The sequence below is a fragment of the Seriola dumerili genome, unplaced genomic scaffold, assembly GCF_002260705.1.
Source record: "Seriola dumerili isolate Sdu_G_001 unplaced genomic scaffold, Sdu_1.0 BDQW01000056.1, whole genome shotgun sequence".
In the NCBI taxonomy this organism is placed as follows: domain Eukaryota; kingdom Metazoa; phylum Chordata; class Actinopteri; order Carangiformes; family Carangidae; genus Seriola; species Seriola dumerili.
The window spans coordinates 6,464,003-6,482,899 of NW_019174311.1; the positions used below are offsets into that span (position 1 = coordinate 6,464,003).

The 18,897-nt window shown below is 43.1% G+C and overlaps 1 protein-coding gene across 1 annotated transcript in view; it reads right to left on the minus strand.

Annotated features, from left to right (window-relative positions):
* The window catches only part of LOC111218980 (low-density lipoprotein receptor-related protein 1-like), an 87,660-nt gene that overhangs the window by 37,263 nt on the left and 31,500 nt on the right, over nt 1-18,897 (minus strand). The window contains exons 4-21 of the mRNA XM_022741500.1: nt 16,037-16,156; nt 15,600-15,728; nt 15,026-15,286; nt 8,367-8,529; nt 7,669-7,891; nt 6,533-6,722; nt 6,261-6,404; nt 5,883-6,119; nt 5,492-5,672; nt 4,912-5,134; nt 4,577-4,766; nt 4,337-4,459; nt 3,873-4,013; nt 3,360-3,485; nt 2,399-2,515; nt 2,213-2,293; nt 1,941-2,108; nt 530-712 (exon numbers count right to left, since the gene is read on the minus strand). Of these exons, the coding sequence (XP_022597221.1) occupies nt 530-712; nt 1,941-2,108; nt 2,213-2,293; nt 2,399-2,515; nt 3,360-3,485; nt 3,873-4,013; nt 4,337-4,459; nt 4,577-4,766; nt 4,912-5,134; nt 5,492-5,672; nt 5,883-6,119; nt 6,261-6,404; nt 6,533-6,722; nt 7,669-7,891; nt 8,367-8,529; nt 15,026-15,286; nt 15,600-15,728; nt 16,037-16,156 (3,000 nt within the window). The remainder of the gene's footprint in view (nt 1-529; nt 713-1,940; nt 2,109-2,212; nt 2,294-2,398; nt 2,516-3,359; nt 3,486-3,872; nt 4,014-4,336; nt 4,460-4,576; nt 4,767-4,911; nt 5,135-5,491; nt 5,673-5,882; nt 6,120-6,260; nt 6,405-6,532; nt 6,723-7,668; nt 7,892-8,366; nt 8,530-15,025; nt 15,287-15,599; nt 15,729-16,036; nt 16,157-18,897) is intronic.

Genomic DNA, 18,897 nt, shown 5'->3' on the forward strand with positions numbered 1-18,897 from the left:
CAGCTTTTGTTGTTTTAAGACTTTTATCTTAATATATTCATAAGAACAGTTAAAACAAGTTTTAGGGCTTGGTAACACCAGCCACTATGACAGCAAAAGTTTGGAACAAAATTCTATTAATTTCAATGAAATTACAACAATCAGTGGGTTTGGTTGGGAAGGCGATGTGAATTCAGCTTTTGTTGAACTGAGTTCAAGCTGTTGACCAACTGTAAATCATCTTGACAGAGCTGACCTTTGAGGAAACAGAGTCCAAAATGGAGGAAGGTTGTACCAGCCAATTTTAAATAATCCTGTTCAGCAAGTAAGAAGCAAAGGTAATAACTTCCGCCCACTCTGTATCCAGTTTGGCACAAATTAAACTAGCCACAAAGAGCAGCCAATGTGTGATTCATAAATTTCCCAGTGCCACTTTCTGGGGTGACTGGCCATTTACTCTTCCATTGGGGGGGTAAAACTGAATTCTAGAAATAGGAATGGTTCGTCAACCTTAACCTCTGGTGTGCAAGGCAGCTAAATGTATGCTTACCAGAGTCCCTGCAGCTGAACTTGACTGCAGGGTCACACATGTGGGTCACACCCTCACAGTTGTTCTCATCACTCAGGTCCATGCAGTCTGTGTCGCCATCACAGCGCCAGCGCATGGGAATGCACAGGCCGTCCATCCGACACTGGAACTCATCTACGTGGCACCCGCCTGGTGGACGGGTGGCTGCAGAGAAATCACCAAGACAAAGTGTGACAGTTAGCCAACATAAAAAGATGGAGGGTGCAGTTAAGGAATGTCAAAGAAGTAATAAAATATCATTGTAAGTCAGCAACTGAAAAATAACCAGACTGGAAAAACAAACAGCAGACAACACGCACGCAGACCACACACATACACACTTTGCCAAAAGCTGAGAAGAGAAAGAACAGGCCATTCTAGACATTAATTAATGTGTAGGTATGCTGGGAAGCTGGGTTAACAACCTGACACTGAGCCAAGTTAAACAACAATGACACACACAGCTCACTGACTGATGTCACAGGCAGATTAAAGGCACCACTGAGGAGGTGGCACAATGACATCCCCTCATGGCAAAGGTCAGTACTTGGCACGGCTAAAGCAGGAAATGGGCCGGAGACCTTTCAACACAGAATACAATATACAGGAGGGGAAGGCGATAGTATTGCTTTTTTATTTCAGCTAATGACTTCCAAACAGCAGGCCAAGGGAACACAGAAACACACACACAGCCAGACACACACAGAGCACAGAGCACAGATTGCTCATTAGACCAACAGGTCACGCTGCGCCCCATTTTGCATGCTGGGACTTGACAGCAGTTGGCTGCATTTCTGCATGGATCAAACACAAGATACAACACCAATACACACACAGTGTACAGGAACATATGCTTCAAGGCAAACCAACAGCTGAAAAAAAGAGTACAACACAGTGCTATGACAATGTCACAGTCATTGTCACAAAAAGTGGTTAACTCAATGTTCCAAAGCAGCCCAACATGACCACCAGTTATTTTTAACTCTCAACATGTAAATTCATGTTGCTTGCAGTGGAGTCAAAACATGTGTGCCATTTGCACAAGACCTTGAAAGAGTTTAATTGTTATCTAACCACAAAACATAATCACATCCTGAACAGTGCAACGGAGAGGAAGTGATAAGTGGAAGCCAGAGGGCAGGCCGGGGCATGAAGAGGAGAGGAAAAAGGACAGAGGGGAGGAAGATCCAGTCTCCATTATGATAACCTCTTTACAACAGCAAACAGCAACATGTAAACACTGTGAAATACAATACATGATGTGATGTGAGCTTAACTTAGGCAGAGCACAAACCATTTTTATCTCAAACAACGAGGGAGAGGAGACAATGCCATAACAAAACAATTTAGAGCAGTAATATTTCAGTTTGGTGCACACAGTATTGTTCCCTACCCTGGTTGGTACAGTTGGCATGAGTCTCGTCGCTGTAATCTCCACAGTCATTGTCGCCATCACAGGTCCAGTATTCTGGGATGCAGCGACCACTGTTACATTTGAACTGGACGCTGGAGCAGGAATGACTGCAGCCTGCTTCGTCGCTGTTATCCCCACAGTCATTGTCTGTACACGAGCACACACACAGAAAGATTTTATTGTCAGCTGCTGGATTGTTTTAAAGTGCAGCTTCATGGAAAGTGAAGGATGTCTCAGAGGATGGTGCTCACCGTTGTCACAGCGCCAGTTGATGTTGATGCACCGCCCGTTGGCACAGGTGAACTGGGTCAGAGGGAAGCAGGTTGGGTATGCTGGGAAGAGAGGAGAGTCAAAAATCATGATCATTTGTCATCTCAAACTAAAATATCTGCTATTCATGCAAAAAACAACAGAATGAAAGAGCAATAAAGACTCACCACAGGAGTCTGGTTCATCAGAGCGGTCTCCACAGTCGTCATCCAGGTCACATGTCCAGGAGATGGGGATGCAGCGCCCGCTGGCACATGGGTACTGGTTCGGTGGGCATGTACGAGCTGGCAGGGGAACACGGTGTAAAACAGTTAAGTGTTGTAAAAAAGTCCCTTTTCCTTTTGTAATATCCTTGACTTAACATTTAAGCTTGCAATAACTCATCACTGTTAAAAGCGGCATCCTCACACATCTAACAGATTAGATCTTAATTCAATTTCCAATATTCTATTGCTACAAATAGTAACTAATAATCTTTGTATCCCAAACACAGCACACTCGCTTTATCTTAATTGAATTAAAAGCAATTTGTAATCTCCTTCAATTTATTTGAGATACTGAGATCGCTCTTATAAAAGTAACAAATGGTGCTGGCCAAGGACCATTGCTGCATTTCAGCCTGTTATCATTGAAGTGCTAGATCAATACATTCTCCTGGATGGTTTGTAAAATCACAATGGCATCAACCCGCACTGATAGTCAGGTTCCAATATGTCTGCTGGAGATACAACTTGCCTGTCTGCCCGAAGTTTCATTAGTCCAGTGTTTCTGTACTATTCGCTATCTTGCTTAAACAATCACTAACACTAAATAGATTTATTGATTCTGTAGTCGCATCCTTATGACTCTGAACTTAATCTCAATCCCTCTTAGTTTCATAGTTATGTGATTAAAATATTCATCATCTAACAGCAAAAACCCAAGCTGCATATCATGACTCGATACATACATAATAAAAAACATAAACTCCACAGCAACAGCAGCTTTGTTTTTGATCCATCTTTACAAAGTATAAAAAAAAACTGCTACACAGGTACTTGGACTCCAACTGTGTCCCTCACATATCAAAAGATGAATGAAAAACTGAAAAGATCTCCAAACTACAAAGAACTCCAACATCACACTTACCAGAGCAGGTGGTGTTGGATTCATCTTCATCATTGCCGCAGTCGTTGTCGCCATCACACAGCCATCGCAGGGGGATACAGCGGTTGTTCTGGCATTTGAATCTGTCAGCAGGGCAGGTGTGCTGGTCTGGAGGAAGAAAACAGGAAAATATACATCAACACTTCTTTTTTAAAAACTGTTTAAATTTAAAATTCTTAAAAACTGAGCACACTGCTTTACGAACGCCTTGTGTTTGATAAATAATCCTGTAATCCTTTAAATATGCCACTTTAAATGAAGTGTAAGAAAAAGAGGAGAACATCCAAGACAAACATGAGTGCCTGGTTCTCACTATCGCCTGATGAGGAGAAAGCTGGCCAGTCAAATTACAGCCACATTACACTGCATGGAAAGAGACAATCTTGGAAACTCCAGTTTGCGCTCTGTCAGTTCACATTAGCTAGGACCTTTAAACACAATTTTTGTTTATCTTTGTGTTGCTGTGTAACCATGACAATGACGTGGCACACTTACGACAGAGCTCAGGGGCCTCATCACTGTTGTCCAGACAATCGTTGTCCCCGTCACACTTCCAGCGCTCTTGGATGCAGCGGTTGTTCTTGCAGGCGAACTCCCCGGGCTGGCACTGGGGCGGGGGCACGTAGGAGGGGTTGGCTGGAGATGAGATCAGGGGTAGGAGCAGAAACAGATGGGCCACAGAGACAAGAGCGTAGTACCAGAACACAACAAATCTTTTTGGTGCCTAGGTCAGCTTTCATCTCTTTTAAAAGTTACAAAAATATTAGCGGAGATTCTTCAAAAACGTCTCCCCAGATTTGGAAAAGAGAGCGTATAGTATAGCTTGCAAATGGAAAGTACAGCCTCGAATTCTTTAACAGCCTCAACTCCTGCTGAGTAATGAATTTTCCATTGCCTTTCACATTGAACTTTGAAACCTCTCCACTAGTAAAGGAGCTAATGGTAAAGCAGCTAAGTACCTTTGCAGGTGACATTATCAACATCCAAGATTTGATCGTCGGCACAGCCACAGGACCTGCTGTTAGGGATGGCAAGGCACAGACTGCTACAGCCGCCGTTGTTAATTCGACATGCATTGGAGCCTACACAAAAAGACAAACCAAGATGAAGGACAATATACTTATCAATATTTTTAATAGTTAAAATAAAGTAGAGTACTTGTCATAAGGCCATTTTAAACCATAACGGGGGAGATATACCTTGCTGCTGGTGTGCATCATACACTCTGATCTCAAAGATGGGTGGCCTCTCGTTGCGGAGCAGGGTGACTGTCTTAGTGACCTGGTCCAGTTTATAGATGCTGCCGCCACGATACTCATTCCAAAAGAGGAATTGTTTGTAATGACATAAGCCAAAGGCGTGGTTAAGCTCCTGCCCCTCATACACCACCTGTTAAAATCAGGTAACAGAGAAGGGTTAGATCAAACTGATTACCTTGAAGTTATGACCAAATTGTTGGGAGTAGTATCTCTTTTATCATCTGTAAACACACAAACACACTACCATCTAAATATACTCCCTGATCGTTACCAACCTTTCGCTCAGTGGTGTTGAGGTAAACCAACTCAATACGGTCGTAGTAAGCATCTACCCAGTACAGTATGCCCTGGGGAATGTCCAGACTCAAGCCGTTGGGCCACAGCACCGTTTTGCTGGTCAGGAACACTTGATGATGTGACCCGTCCATCCAAGCTTTCTTTATCTTCCCTCTGTTGCTCTCTGTGGGGTCCTCCTCCCAGTCAGTCCAGTACATCCATCTGGGAGAGCAGAAGACATCACATTCAGAAGGCATGTTTCTTTGAGAGCTGTAGACGTCAAAATGAAACTCTGTGTTTTGATGCTCTTTGATGGAACATCCCATGACAAAAAAAAAAAAAATGAAGGACTATATAAAAATCCTTTGAAAACTCACCAGCTCCCACTCACCAGTGTAACCAATGAGTGCAACAAAAAGCTACAGCACAGGCAGCCCACATAGCTGCAAGTAACAAAAACTCAGACCATCGTCTCCCACTACTGAATGCTGCTGCAGCCAAAAATTAGAACTTCAACATCGCATTTATGAGAAAAGAATACCCATTAAAATAACAATACCCTCCCCTCCAGTGTCTCACCCATGCTGGGGGTCCACCACAATGGCACGAGGATGACTCATCTTTCCCTCAATGAGAGTCTTGCGGGTCTGTGAAGCCTTCTCCAGCCTGGCAACACTGATAGTCTTCTTAGGCCCATCGTCTGTCCAGTAGAGATTACCTCCCATCCAGTCTACCGCTATCCCCTCTACTGTGTGGATACCTGAGATAAGCAAAAGAAGCCAGTGTGAAAAAGGAACTATTAGCTGGCCAATTCAGGATGAATATGAAGAGAATAAAGTGAAAATGATATAGAATAACCTGACTGAATTCTTATCCTCCCTAAATTCTTTAGCTTAGTAGCAGGTAGGATTTGGTTAGAAAGTAGAAATAGATTCCAGATTCCTGTGCAAAGATACCATTTCATTCTTACCTTCCTTTAGTATGGTGTCTCTCTCTGTGCCGTCTATCTTCTGTCGGCCAATTATGTAGCTGGTGGCATCAGCGAAGTAGATGAACTCGCTGGCGGCGTGGAAATCCAGAGCTCGGGGGTTCATTAGGTTCTCAATGGGAATCATGTACTCATCAGGAACCTTGGCATTCATGTCCATGCCCCTGATGATTCCAGGGCGACCCTTACCGTACACCAAGAACAACTCATGGTCTGGTTCTGCAGAGGAGGAAGAAACATTCTCAATGATGCCATTACTTCTGTCTGCAAGTTTGGAACAACCATTACTTCATTGCATTCATCAATCATAGCCATCATATCTTTGTAAAATCAATGTTTTCCCTCATTCTCGATACTCACTCTTGCAGGACTTGCCATCACTGCCAAGGCTGAATCCAGAGCGACAGCGGCAGGTACGGGTCTTGTGGCTGTTGCTCAGCAGACAGATGTCAGAACAACCTCCAGCCTTCCCAAACTGATCCAGGGCACATGCATGGCTGCGCACTAAGCAAGACGGGGGGGGGGGGGGCACAAAAACAATAGTCATTAAATAGTAAATGTTATCAGCGTACATGGATCAGATGTGTCAGCAGGCGAGTTAAGAATTGAGCTGTGCCTTCCTGAGTAAGCACCTTGAGGTTGGCGCCTCTGGTGGTACACATGGAGTGCGGCTCCCCGGTCTACCCGCGTCACCACCTGGAAGTCGGAGCTGTTGAAGCGGTTCACTCGGATCACGCTGGTCTTGGGGTTGAGGTTGCCTTCATCCGAGTTTGTAGCATACAGATAATTCTCAAATACAGTCAGTCCGTATAGGTGCTCAATCTGAAATACAATGAGACAATAAAGCAGCAAAATTAAAATCTTGTCTTGAGTTTGCTGCTGAAAATGCTGATGTTTTGAGTAGAACAGCTCCTGGTGCATGACTGACAGGTTGTGTGATATCGTTTTGTGTACACATTTTTATCTTAAACACTGCCTGGCAAATTCTGCAGAACAAAACTTTCCCAACAAACTATTTATCAGTATAAGACAGAGACAGACAGACAAGCACAGACAGAGACAGACACACAGATAAAGAGAGAGTGTTTGTGTAAACTTGGCACAGGGCAGCATAATGGCTCCACTTCCCATCTGCTGTTAAACAGAGAGGTTTTACTTTTTATAAGGGTCTGTTCTGTGCAGCTCTCCTCTACTGTCAGAAAGATCTATGGGTTAGGATCATATTACCTTCCCCCCTCCTCTCACAGACACACAGATACACAGACACACACACACACACACACCACCGCCGCCACCACCCCTCCTCCTCATCACAGTCCTGATTTCATTAAGATCATTACTGCACTATAAGTTTGAACCAAGCTTCACTCGGGCCAGACTAATATGTTTAGAGAGGCACTAGCCAGGAAAATCACACACTCCTCAAGTAATATCAATCAAGGCAATAAAAAGGACTTATCCCCAGGAGAGGTGGACTGTCTTTGTCTAGATACACAGGAGACAACTAGAAATTAGTACGGCCTCTAAAGAAGATGAGATTAAATCAATGATGATACAGATTTGGAAAACAGATATTTCGTGTTCTCAAAGGGAAAATTAAAAAGTCAGCAGGGACTCTGGGCTATTGCTGTTTGGTGAGATGTAACCTTTTAAATGAAGACTGAACAATCAGATCTCTATACTCGAGTGTATCTCTGTGTATCTTTGGGCGTAGTTGCAATTTTTTTTTTTTGCGTGTACACCAATCCCACCACCTTTTAAACCTCACCAGCAGGCCCTGGATGATGGTGTGTCGGTTTTTGCCCTCATAGTCGACCACTTCGATGTAATCCAGGTAGGCGTCAGCCCAGTACACCAGCCGGTTGACCAGGTCCAGCGTGATACCATGAGGGAAAACGATCTTACTGTCCACCAGCTTAGTGCGGTTCTGACCATCCATGTCACAGCGCTCCACCCTCGGTGTTGACCCATAGTCTGTGAAGAACACTTTACTATAATGGAAGAAGGGGAAGAAGAGAAAGGGTGAGAAGTTTAAGAAGAAGGTACAGTGCCAGAAAAAAAGGAACTTTAATAAGAGGAAATGATATGACTTTACTAGATGACTGCATTTGAAGTCATTATGTATCATTACACACTTCATCAAAACTGAGCAATATGTGTTACTCTTTATACTGAATTTTAAATGATTTCCAGGACAATACAAGATAGAGAAGTGATACTTTGAAAAAAAGGAACTACATAAGATACCAGAATGTCAGTATCAGGAACCTGAAACAGCCTACATGCAAATGTTTATGTGGCACACCAGTATTCGTCTAGGTTTCCATCTGGAGGAAGTGCTTTGATTTTTGACTGCATGCTTGCTCAGCACGTTGTCTGATCATAAGACAGCGTTTTCCTCTCAAGGGTTGCTCAAACAGTATTGAGGGTAGTGTTAGGTCAAGAAGGCTGGAGGGAAGTACAGACCCCATTGCCGGGTCCAAGGCAATGCCCTTAGGGTTGTACAGCTCTTGGTCCAGCAGGGTCACACATGTCTGGCCGTTCTTGTTGCAGACAAACACCCGATCATCCACGTCATCCACAAAGTAGAAGTTTCCGGTCAGCCAGTCGATAGCCATCTGCTCGACATCTGAGAGATGCAGAGAAGAGGAGAGCACAGAACAGAACCATTACAAAAGCAGAACCTCATGGAGTACAGTCATATAACTCTTGATCATATAGCAGGATAAAATCATAGCATCACTTTATGATGCCATGACCCTCTCCTCAAGAGTGCCCACTGTCTTGAATAACAAAATAATAGCGCTGAATTAATGAGCTTCTGTCCTGCCCTCCACTTGTCTTTGATTAAGGCGCACAGTGCATGGGAGAGGGAAAGAAACACAAGTGATACAGAGTGAAAGGTGAAGGTCTGCACTTTCTAAACTGAACTCCTGTCAGTGGACTTGAGCAGTAACACAGGATTCCCATGTGCAGGGAGACTTAAAACTTTGTTTCTGGATATGCAGATATACTGCTGTATATAAAACTGAGTTATTATAAATACAAAAAATTACTACAAACAGAAAGTCAAGTTTTATTAGGGCAAAGGAAATTTTAGCCATTACCCATTGTTGCTGCATAGGCCCCATATAAATTAACCAACATGATACAACACAGATCAGTTGTGAAAAATGGCTGACAGTCCTATTATCAAAGTCTTTCCACTGTAGGAACTTTACTGCAGGACCAAGAAGCTTTTTGAGCAACTCACAAACCTTACCTGTGTTTCAAGTTTACGAACTAGAGACTAAAACATCACTGACTGCTCACACACAGACCCCCCAGCAGGTACAACTTGTCTACATCTTCATTCACTAAAACAAAGAAACAATGGGCGCCACTGGTATCAATATTTGGACGAGGGGCGTGAAAATGTCTTGTCATGTTTATTAACATTAGAAACAGGGTTATGCTGTCAGTCTTTAATAAATATAAATAATTTCAATTTTAAAATTTATTGGCTCTGCCAAAACGCTGCACATGATAAAAAGAACTTCTAAACTGGCATATCGACATACACGTGGGTGACCAGTTAAAGGGAAAAACAAAACATAATGTGTCTTGATGTGTGTTGATCCAACACCTTATCAACACAACAACTTAAAGCAATCTTCTGGAATTTACTGAAGGCAAGGACAAGTTTCCTCTAAATATATTTTCTTGTTTAGTGTTGTTATGATGGCGGAGAAAACTTTCTAATGCATTAGTCCAAAAGCCTCCTCTATGTGTTCAAAATGGGTTTAGATTTGGTAACAGTGAAGGCCATAGCATATGATTCACATCAAGTATTCGCTGTCTCCTCACTAATTCTTTTAAATCTGTCCATCTCAGACTGGAAGAAATATTTAAAAAAAAAAATAAGCAAAAGGGCTTTGCAATGGCAGCACAGAATCATGACACATGCGTTTTAGGGATCAACCTGAATATCACTCAATATGACCCGAAATACTGTTGCAATGTGTCTCCAGAGGAACTTGAAATTACGTAACACTGCTTATTAAACCAAGCTAGAAAGAGGAAGCTTTGCAGATGGAGGCTGTTATTTCAAATATACCCCCAGCAATGGGCGTTGAAGTCCAAAGTTAGCACTGGAAACATTTCTCACTCCCTGAGAACTCTGTCCTGGTTGAGACTGGCTGCAGAAGTCCCAGACCACAGGGAGACCCAACTTGAAGGGGGGGCTTGAAGATACATACAGCCTTGTGTTTTAACAGCTGCCACCGCGCTTCCTTTCAAAGCAGAACACTGTATACACACATGCACATCATACAGGCTTACTATTCACACATACACTATCAAAGTGACCACAGGTGTTTCTCCAGTTATTCTGAGGGACAACTTTGATGTTGGGGTACACGAGTGGGTTTTAACACTAACGATGGTGAGCTTGCTGTCAGCCTGTCCCAAGGCTTTGATTATTTAAAAAACTTTTTAAAATAATAATAAAAAAAAAAAACTAAACTAGAGGCCCCAACAATGACAATCATGCTGCTGAGACAGAGCCAAAGCAAGTTGCACAACAGAGCATACACACATCTGGACTCAATGTAGAAACCCCACCTACCAAACGTACACAGAGCTTCAAAAGGCCTGCCCCACATGGGACTTACAGTATGCTTGGTGCTACGACATGAGCAGAATTGAGCAGAAAACGGAAAACTATGGAGGATTCTGCGATTATACCAGTGGCCAGGAAAGAAAAACAGATATAGGTGTACTGATGGTGAAACAAATTCACAACAAAACATTAAAAGCTCTGGTGCACCTCCAGACTGGAAATAATTTATTGACAGTCAACAAAGGTGGGGGCCATGTCACATCTAAAAGGGAGATAACTGTAAATACATGAGCTAATAAAAAAAAATCACAGTCCAAAGAACAGAAGGAGGGAGTAGAAACCAGTCCAAGTTGTTTCATAAACATCAGAACCAAGATTCTGACAAAGGGGGAAGTTTGTCATGCAGCTAAGAGGGATAGTGATACTCCCATTGGTATCAGCTCTTAGCCCATACTCCTCAATAGAAATCCAGCTGGAAGCCTGACTGCACAAGGCATTGATTAGACTCATATAGAGCCACTTGTGCAACGCGGTGACTAATGCGTTGTGTAACAGCCTACAGCTAGTGGACCTCCTCATCCAAAGAGCCAGCCAGTCTGTTGACGTCCTCACTCATTCAGCTGCTGGTAAGTGGAAAGTTTGCTGGGAAACTGAATGAACCCACCCCTTTCTCTTCATCCAACAACCCTGCCCTCACAACCCTTTTCACTTCCTGCCCTTAACACCTACCGGCTCACACTACTCTGAGGAAACATTTCACAAACTGGGGGGGGGGGTCCTACCGGCAACAACAAACATGCTTTCCAGCCTAATAACATAGATATTTACATACAGGGCCACAGCTGCAAACTAGTCACACACCTTGACTCTATTTGCATGTGTTTGCAAGTTTTCCTTTATTTGTGTGTTAGTGCAAAGCAGAAAAGGATCATCATGTGGCTTCCATAATCCTCCCTGTGCCAAGAAGATCCTATTAATCTGTGTAAAAACCTCTTTGACCTCTCTAGAGCACAGTTTTAGAGTTTAGCGATTATGATTTTCCATAAGGATCTGACATATGACCTCTATTTAAGAGGCAGTAATTCGTAGATGTTATGCCAGTTTTAAATCTCCCACCGCAGCAAGTGAAACAGAGAGGTTACTGGCTGGAAAGGAAGGTCTGATAAAACGGGTATCGTGACATGATTCCACCCCTGACAAAAAAGAAAAAAGAAAACATGTTCTGTTTGGATGCAAGAATAATATAGTAGACAGGCAGCCTTTGTTTTAATAGGCATCTTTCCCCATGAAACTATAAGTTTATAATAAGATTGCGACATATATATATATATACACAAAGACCTTCTGTGCACTAATGTATTCAGGAAAAAAAAAAAAAAAAAAGACGTTGAAAGAACAAAGACTAGACAGAGAGAGGAAGAAGGACTGAACGATAGACAGAGGGACATGGGGAGAAGTGCTGGTCCCTGCTGTGGAGTTCCGCTCAGAGGGTGGAGAGGTTGGGATGAGTAGGCCCTGCTCCCCTTTTATCTTCCCAGTCAGGGAAATCACACATGCAAACAGAGCAGGCCACATCTGCAACCCTCGTCTACTTATCTGCCCTCCTCTCTCATGCTCCCAGAAGCTATAAATCACCCTCTTTGTGTGAACCCTGCTCCAAACCTCTTGCCTCCATAGTTTTATCCATACCCATCTAAGGCCAATCCCCAGGTCTGCCCATCACACTTTTAGGAGTGCACCTGAGCCCTGATTGTTATAAACCACAAAATAGAAATGACAAGAGTCCATGTTGGTACCAATTATAGGATCAGAATTTGTTTTGAAAGAGCAGGTTCCCCTTTAAGCAAAGGAAAGACAGATTGGTAAATCAGGAAGGACACAGAGTTCACTCAGGTCAAGCTTAACTAATATTTTAAGGCATGCGACCACAAGGGAAACCATACATGCAATAAATGGCCTTGACTCCGCTGAGATTCACTAAATTAAGGCAGGGCTTTTGCTCTCTTATCGCAGCTGAAAACCCACACTGACGTAACATCAAAAAATGTGGAGTCATAGCCAAAGTGCAAAGAGAGCCTCTTGCCTGTTTATCTGTTTGGTCACTAAGAGTCAAACCCCACCAACAGACATGACTGCACTCATGTAGACAGGGTTCTTCACATTGTTTTATAGTGGATGTGGACCACCTCACCAGAAATTAAGACTCTCTCACTTACAGCTTTAAAAGTTAATACGTTTTTTAAAAAAAACAAAAAAAAAACAGAAGTGTGGCTATTGTCACGAGACAAGATACATCAAGATCTAAGTGGCTTACCACTTCTGTTAAACAATTTCCTTGGGGAAACCCATAAAGTGCAGGGCCAGATTGACAGATAATGTCTCAGACACAGCTTATTTTGCCCTGCTCATTGTGAACACTGCAAAACCTTTTCCAAAATGTGACTGAAAGTCATCTACCTGATTGTCTTGTTTGAATCTGAAAATGCTAATGTTACTGAAATGAGGTTTTATTACAAAAAGTAATAGATAACACAACAACCCCTGCAAAAACTGAGGATAATGAAAATAATACTGCATGTCATTTCAGGTCGACTCAAATGCACAATGTACAAGAGAAGCATTTCATATTCTAAGGTGTTCACAAATGGGACAGCACATAGACACATAGACAGAAATTTCAAATCTTAATTTATAAATGGTAATATGTCACTAAGTAATGGGTGCATGAGTCAAAGGTATTTGGGTCGTTGTGTGAGTGTGTGTGTTAGTGACCTGACTGGACAGGACCTGAGACGGCCAGAGGAATGTAGAGGCTGTTCAGGCTGACATAACCCAACAGAGGAATGTAAATACCATCTGCATGACCACTCTCTCACACACACACACACACACACACACACACACACACACACACACACCTCCAAGGTACAGCAAATCACTACCTTCTTTCTCTCCCTTTCATTTTATCTGTACCCTGTCTCCTCTACTTCAGTCTTTCTCTCAGGGTACCTCTCTCTTCCACCCCCCGCCCCCAGTCAACCCTCAGACCACTTAACACAGCGGTGAATCAAAAAGCCACAGAAGCAAGCCAGCACAATGAGTGCAAGGTGGGATATGGCCCACTCATGAGTGTGCAGTGAATCAACTGGAAAAAAACCCATTTTAGGACGCTGGGGTTCACTGAGCCTCCTAGCCTCGGCTGCGCCCCGGCTGTCAGCGGTGACAGCAGTTACACAAGCTTCATTTGAAGTGGATATGAGCCGAGGCACTTCTAATCACATCGCAGGTTTCGTGAGCCACATTTCAGGTTCTACACACCCAGCTTCTTCACTTGTTTTCTTCACGTCTGCTGTTCCAAGCCTGGGGCTAATTCTCAAGGGAACACTTCCCACACGAACCTACCTATGAGCACACGCACAAACCCACAGCCTGGCTTATATTTTGTCTACATCTCTGCCCCCATTCTTAGAGAGTAACGGCTCTGTCAGCCAGGCAAATAAAAACAAACTTTGTCAGAGTCATAATCAGAGATAAATCATGTCAGCATTATATGAGTCATTCTCTCAAAGGGAAGTGTTCACATGCTCCGTATGTTCCTTGTGTCTATGTGTGTATTCATGTGTGCGTGTCTGGATGTTGCCCAAGCGATGAGAATCTGTGAGTTATGATGATCCCTATGGCCATGATGACATCTACATACCACCACAGGCCAGACATTTCACTTGTCACTGTTTATCAGTTGTGGTCTATACCACAACCCAGGACAAAACGTACAGCACTTGGGAGGACTCATGAAGGGGGAACTTCTCTGGGAACAGCCAATGCCAAATGTCATCAGAGCAGAAATCAATGACGGGAGATGAGATACATCCAATGACATTCAAATGCATCAGACAAGAGCAGTAGAAAAATATATACAGGCTTTGGAATAGTCAGTACATAAATCAAGCTACACAGTAGTTTACTGTTTGCCTGTCAAGAAATGTGCAAACTAACGCCTGAAGGCATGCTGGCAACCTTATATGTATCGTATCACTGTAAGTCAGCTACACACATATTGCCTCTACGGGATGATTTAGTGGTGTGTCAGGGTGCCCCTGTTCTTCAAAGAGAAACCTTTTGAAAAATAAAGCTGGACTCAGCGTTTCTACTTGGCACTTTTATGCTGGTATGAGCAGCTTTCAGAGATGAGGCTGTATTGCTTCACATCTTACGTTTGTCTGAGCTAGCAAATGCAACGCTGACCATTTGATTCCTGAGGCAAAGTATGGAAATTTTCACACAGGGTGAGCTGACAACTCGAACTGATTACCTGAGTGCTGCTTGCGTGCTCTTATGCAAGGCATTCATTTCTGTTTCACTGGCACTCTACACCTAAACTGTCATACCCTCAGTCTACCTGACGACATTTTTTATAGGAAAACTGTGTGAGCAGAAAATACTATTTCTAGAAAGAAAAGCTTATTAATTTCCGTTACAGTCTGATGAGATTTCTCACATTTTTGTCAATGAAAGTTCTACTCACGGTGCAGGCTGAGGGAGATGTTGATGGTGCGGATGTTTATGACAGACTTCAGGTCAGGGATGCTGGCGCACTTCAGCTGGGTGGCGGCAGGGGTGTCACCCACATCTATCCAGCACACAGTCTCATCGGCATAGATGAAGTCCATAGCCATAGTCTGCTTGGTGGTGATGGTGGGTAGCCGGGATGTGGAGCCACTCAGAGAGGTGCAGCGGATGTCATGGAGGTTAGCAATCAACAGCATAGGCAGACGATCCACAGGCTCTGAGGATGAAGATTGTGACAGTGGAGTCGAGGGGAGGGGGAAAGCATGGGGGAAATGAGGGAGAAAAGATATGAGGAGAAGATGGAGAGAAGTCAAAGGTCATACATTCACTGAACACCTGTAACACATCTCTCTCCAGTAAACAAGCTTGTAAAACAAACGGGGGTGCCACACCATGCAGATGTGATTATCTGATATACTACAGCAGGGGAGCCATTTCCAACAGAGAAACAAATCAACTCTAATCTTTTGTTGGTTTAGTAGGAACAGCATCCTTGGTCCCTGCTGCACTTTTTGCGTGTCTGTTCTCACCATTTTTGGCTTTGCAGGAGCGGTTGTCTGGCTGCAGCAGGTAGCCCTCCACACAGCTGCAGGTGTAGGAGCCCTCGTTGTTGGTACATGTCTGACTGCATGTCCCGTACACATTGCACTCATTGAAATCTACAGGAGAACAACACAACGTCAGTCAGTGATGAAATATATAGGGATTGTACTTATTCACAGCTTGCTGCAACATTTTTTTTAGGGTAGGCAACAAAAAGCAATGGTTACTATCATATTCTGGAATATGCATTTATTTTCTATCTCGAGGCATGTGGATGAAAAAAAAAAAAAAAAAAATTCTGATCTTCTCTACATGCTGCTCCATGCTAATTCCAGCCAGAGAACAGAGAGTCAGAGTAATCAGATGGTTACTTTCAGTGTTACTTTAGCCAAGCTACAATAAATCTGCCAAATCACCCACTCACCTTTACATGTCTTTCCATCTGCAGCAACCTCATAGCCGTTTCTACAGTAGCACTGAGGCCCATCATAAGTCACAGCACAGTGAAACTGGCACCCATGGGAGGCACAGTCTGGTGCTCGTTCTGTAGCAGAGAAAGACACAGACACAGAGAATGTTACATACGGTGGAGGCTAACAGTGATGGGGAGGGGGGCTCATAAGCTTTGATTTAGAGGGCAGAGAAACATGGATAACAATGGCAGCTAAATGAAACCTGTCTAAGAAACTGTTTCCTTGATCAGGTTTGTGCACAGATAAGCTTTCAAATGTTTATGTTAATCCCAGTGCAATCTTCACAGAGCCATACTGTCATATCCTATCACATCTCCACTGGGAGATCAGATAGGATTGTGGTTCTATATGCATCTGTGTGTGTGTGTGTGTGAGAGAGAGAGAGAGAGAGAGAGAGAGAGCGTGGCAGTCACACACGTGCACGCATGTGTGTTTATCTGTGCATGTGACAGACGGGGTTGATTTGAATGCGCACGCGTTAGAGCGCCTCTTCTTTCCCGCCCCCCAAGGGAACTCAAGGACACATCCTTTTGGCAGGAAATGAAAGAGGGGCATCCACACATCCCCTCATCGTGCTCTCTATAGGGTGTGTGTGTGTGTGTGTGTGTGTGTGTGTGTGTGTGTGTGTGTGTGCGTGTTGATATGTGTGTCTAGAGGCTCTGCGATAATTAGGATAGAGTGTCTATTGTAGATTGAAGTGATGCGTCAGAGAGGGGCTCACATCTGACATTACAAAACAAATTATATTTCAGCTTCTATCAGCTTTAAACCTTGTGAATTCAGGCTTATAAAATATTTAATTACTTCATGTGTGCATCCACCAAAAACGGGGCTGTGACTCACGCTGGATAGGTCCTGCCCCAGAGTTCAATAAACCCAAGCCACAGAGACCAACTCAAAGAGCAAACTACAGTATGTGAGGACAAAGGGACAGGTATTATCCTGATGATCAGCACTCATTTATTCAACAGTATTCTCTTTACATCTCTGTCATCATGTAACACATGTAAGTGGAACCTCCTCTCTCCATTTCTGCAAGCTTTTATCTCAGAATTAAGACGCTGGCATGGAATATGACAAGCTTGTATTCTCATGCCGGAGCCCTACAATGGAGCAACCTCTAGCTACCCTTTGAAGCTTCTAGGACAGCTGCCACAGCAACATTCAACAAGGCCAAAGCTGACACATGGCATATCAACACTCATACCCCACATGCTGATCTAAAGGGCTAAACTTTACTCAAAAATTGATTGAACTTGTTGAGAAACATTCCCATTCAATCATTTACCAAGTGTAAACACTGACATACTAAATGTCAATTAGTAAAAAGAGAAAAGAGGCATCCAGTAGAACAATAAAATTCACCTCAGCATCCAACAAAAAAGGTGAATGGTCATGGACACACTATGCATATAGTAGTTAGTTATAGTATGGCTGTGAAGAGTGTAGATTGGACCAGTGAAGGGCTTATTATATAAAGCCTTTGGCACTCTGGGCCACAATGACCCTTTTGTTGTGGCCCCACTGAAAGGAAGAGTCCCCCAGCAAACACCGTGGCCCATATCGAATCCATTCACCAAGCCTCAAACTGTGAGAGACCACAGGCAACTACAGAGCTAAACACCCACGAAATGCATCTCTGTTTAAAGTCATTTTGCTCCATTTTGTACCCGAGTTACCTGACCTATGGGTGGGCAATAAGGACAGAATTAATATTGCTATCATTTTCACAAGATTATCTCAATATTAAGCTGTGATGTTACAAAGTATTCAAAGCACATGGTTAACTTGTGTCGGTCCATTTTTTAATTTTGTTGTCAAAAAATTGATAATAATAATTAATTACTAATTTTTTATTTCTTAAGACAGAAAACTGCATCTGGAAGGCAACAAAGAAAATATCGCTTGGATCTCTGAATCACCTTTTGGCTAATTTTTTTATAAAGAATAATGTATTTTCCATTTGTGACAGTCAAAAAAATTATTTGGAATGTGAATCTGCAAAACCTTTTGCTTTTCTAAACTAAGACAGCATTTGTAGGTGTGCGATAGCAGGGAGACGTGATGCGTGAGGAGAAGAGCAGAGAACAACAGGAGAACAGAAGTATGGAGAGGAAAGGAAAGGCAGTGTAAACAGAGGTGGAAACGAGCGCATAAAGGGCTTAAAGATATGGAGCGGTAAGAAAGTTCCAGCTCCAAGCAAACAAGAAACAGCAGCGTGTCACATGTTTGACCAGGGGTTAATGAACGAAGCAAACAAATCACACAGTGACACACTTGAGGCCTTCAGTCCTAAACAAGCATGCCAAAGCCATTGATCCTGTTACTGCATGGATGGCAACCCTCAATTTCACTCATCTATAGCTCTTTAAAGGGAAGCAGGGAGTGAGAGTATGAAGCTGCTTGTCAGAAGGCACACTAGGCTGAGTTTTACCGGAAGACATGACACATTTCTAAACTGTAAATACTGTGATGTTGCAACTCTTGCGTGCACAAATAAACAGATGACAATGACTCACGGTAGCAGACTAGAGGACCACTGATGAGAATATCAGGCGAGCATGATAACATCAAACACATGAGAAAAATACAGGACGAGTTCCTTTTACATTCTGTGGAGGTTGTGACCTTCTCAATACAGGGTTGCAACAAGACATTGCCAACATGAATATTCTGAAAATTTGTCTGGAGCCAGTCCTGTGTTATGATGGGCTTTTAGCTTTACCAGAGACAAGGTTGCCAGATGACTGATGACTGAATGAGCTACACACACACACACACACACACACACACAAAATGAACACATAAATAA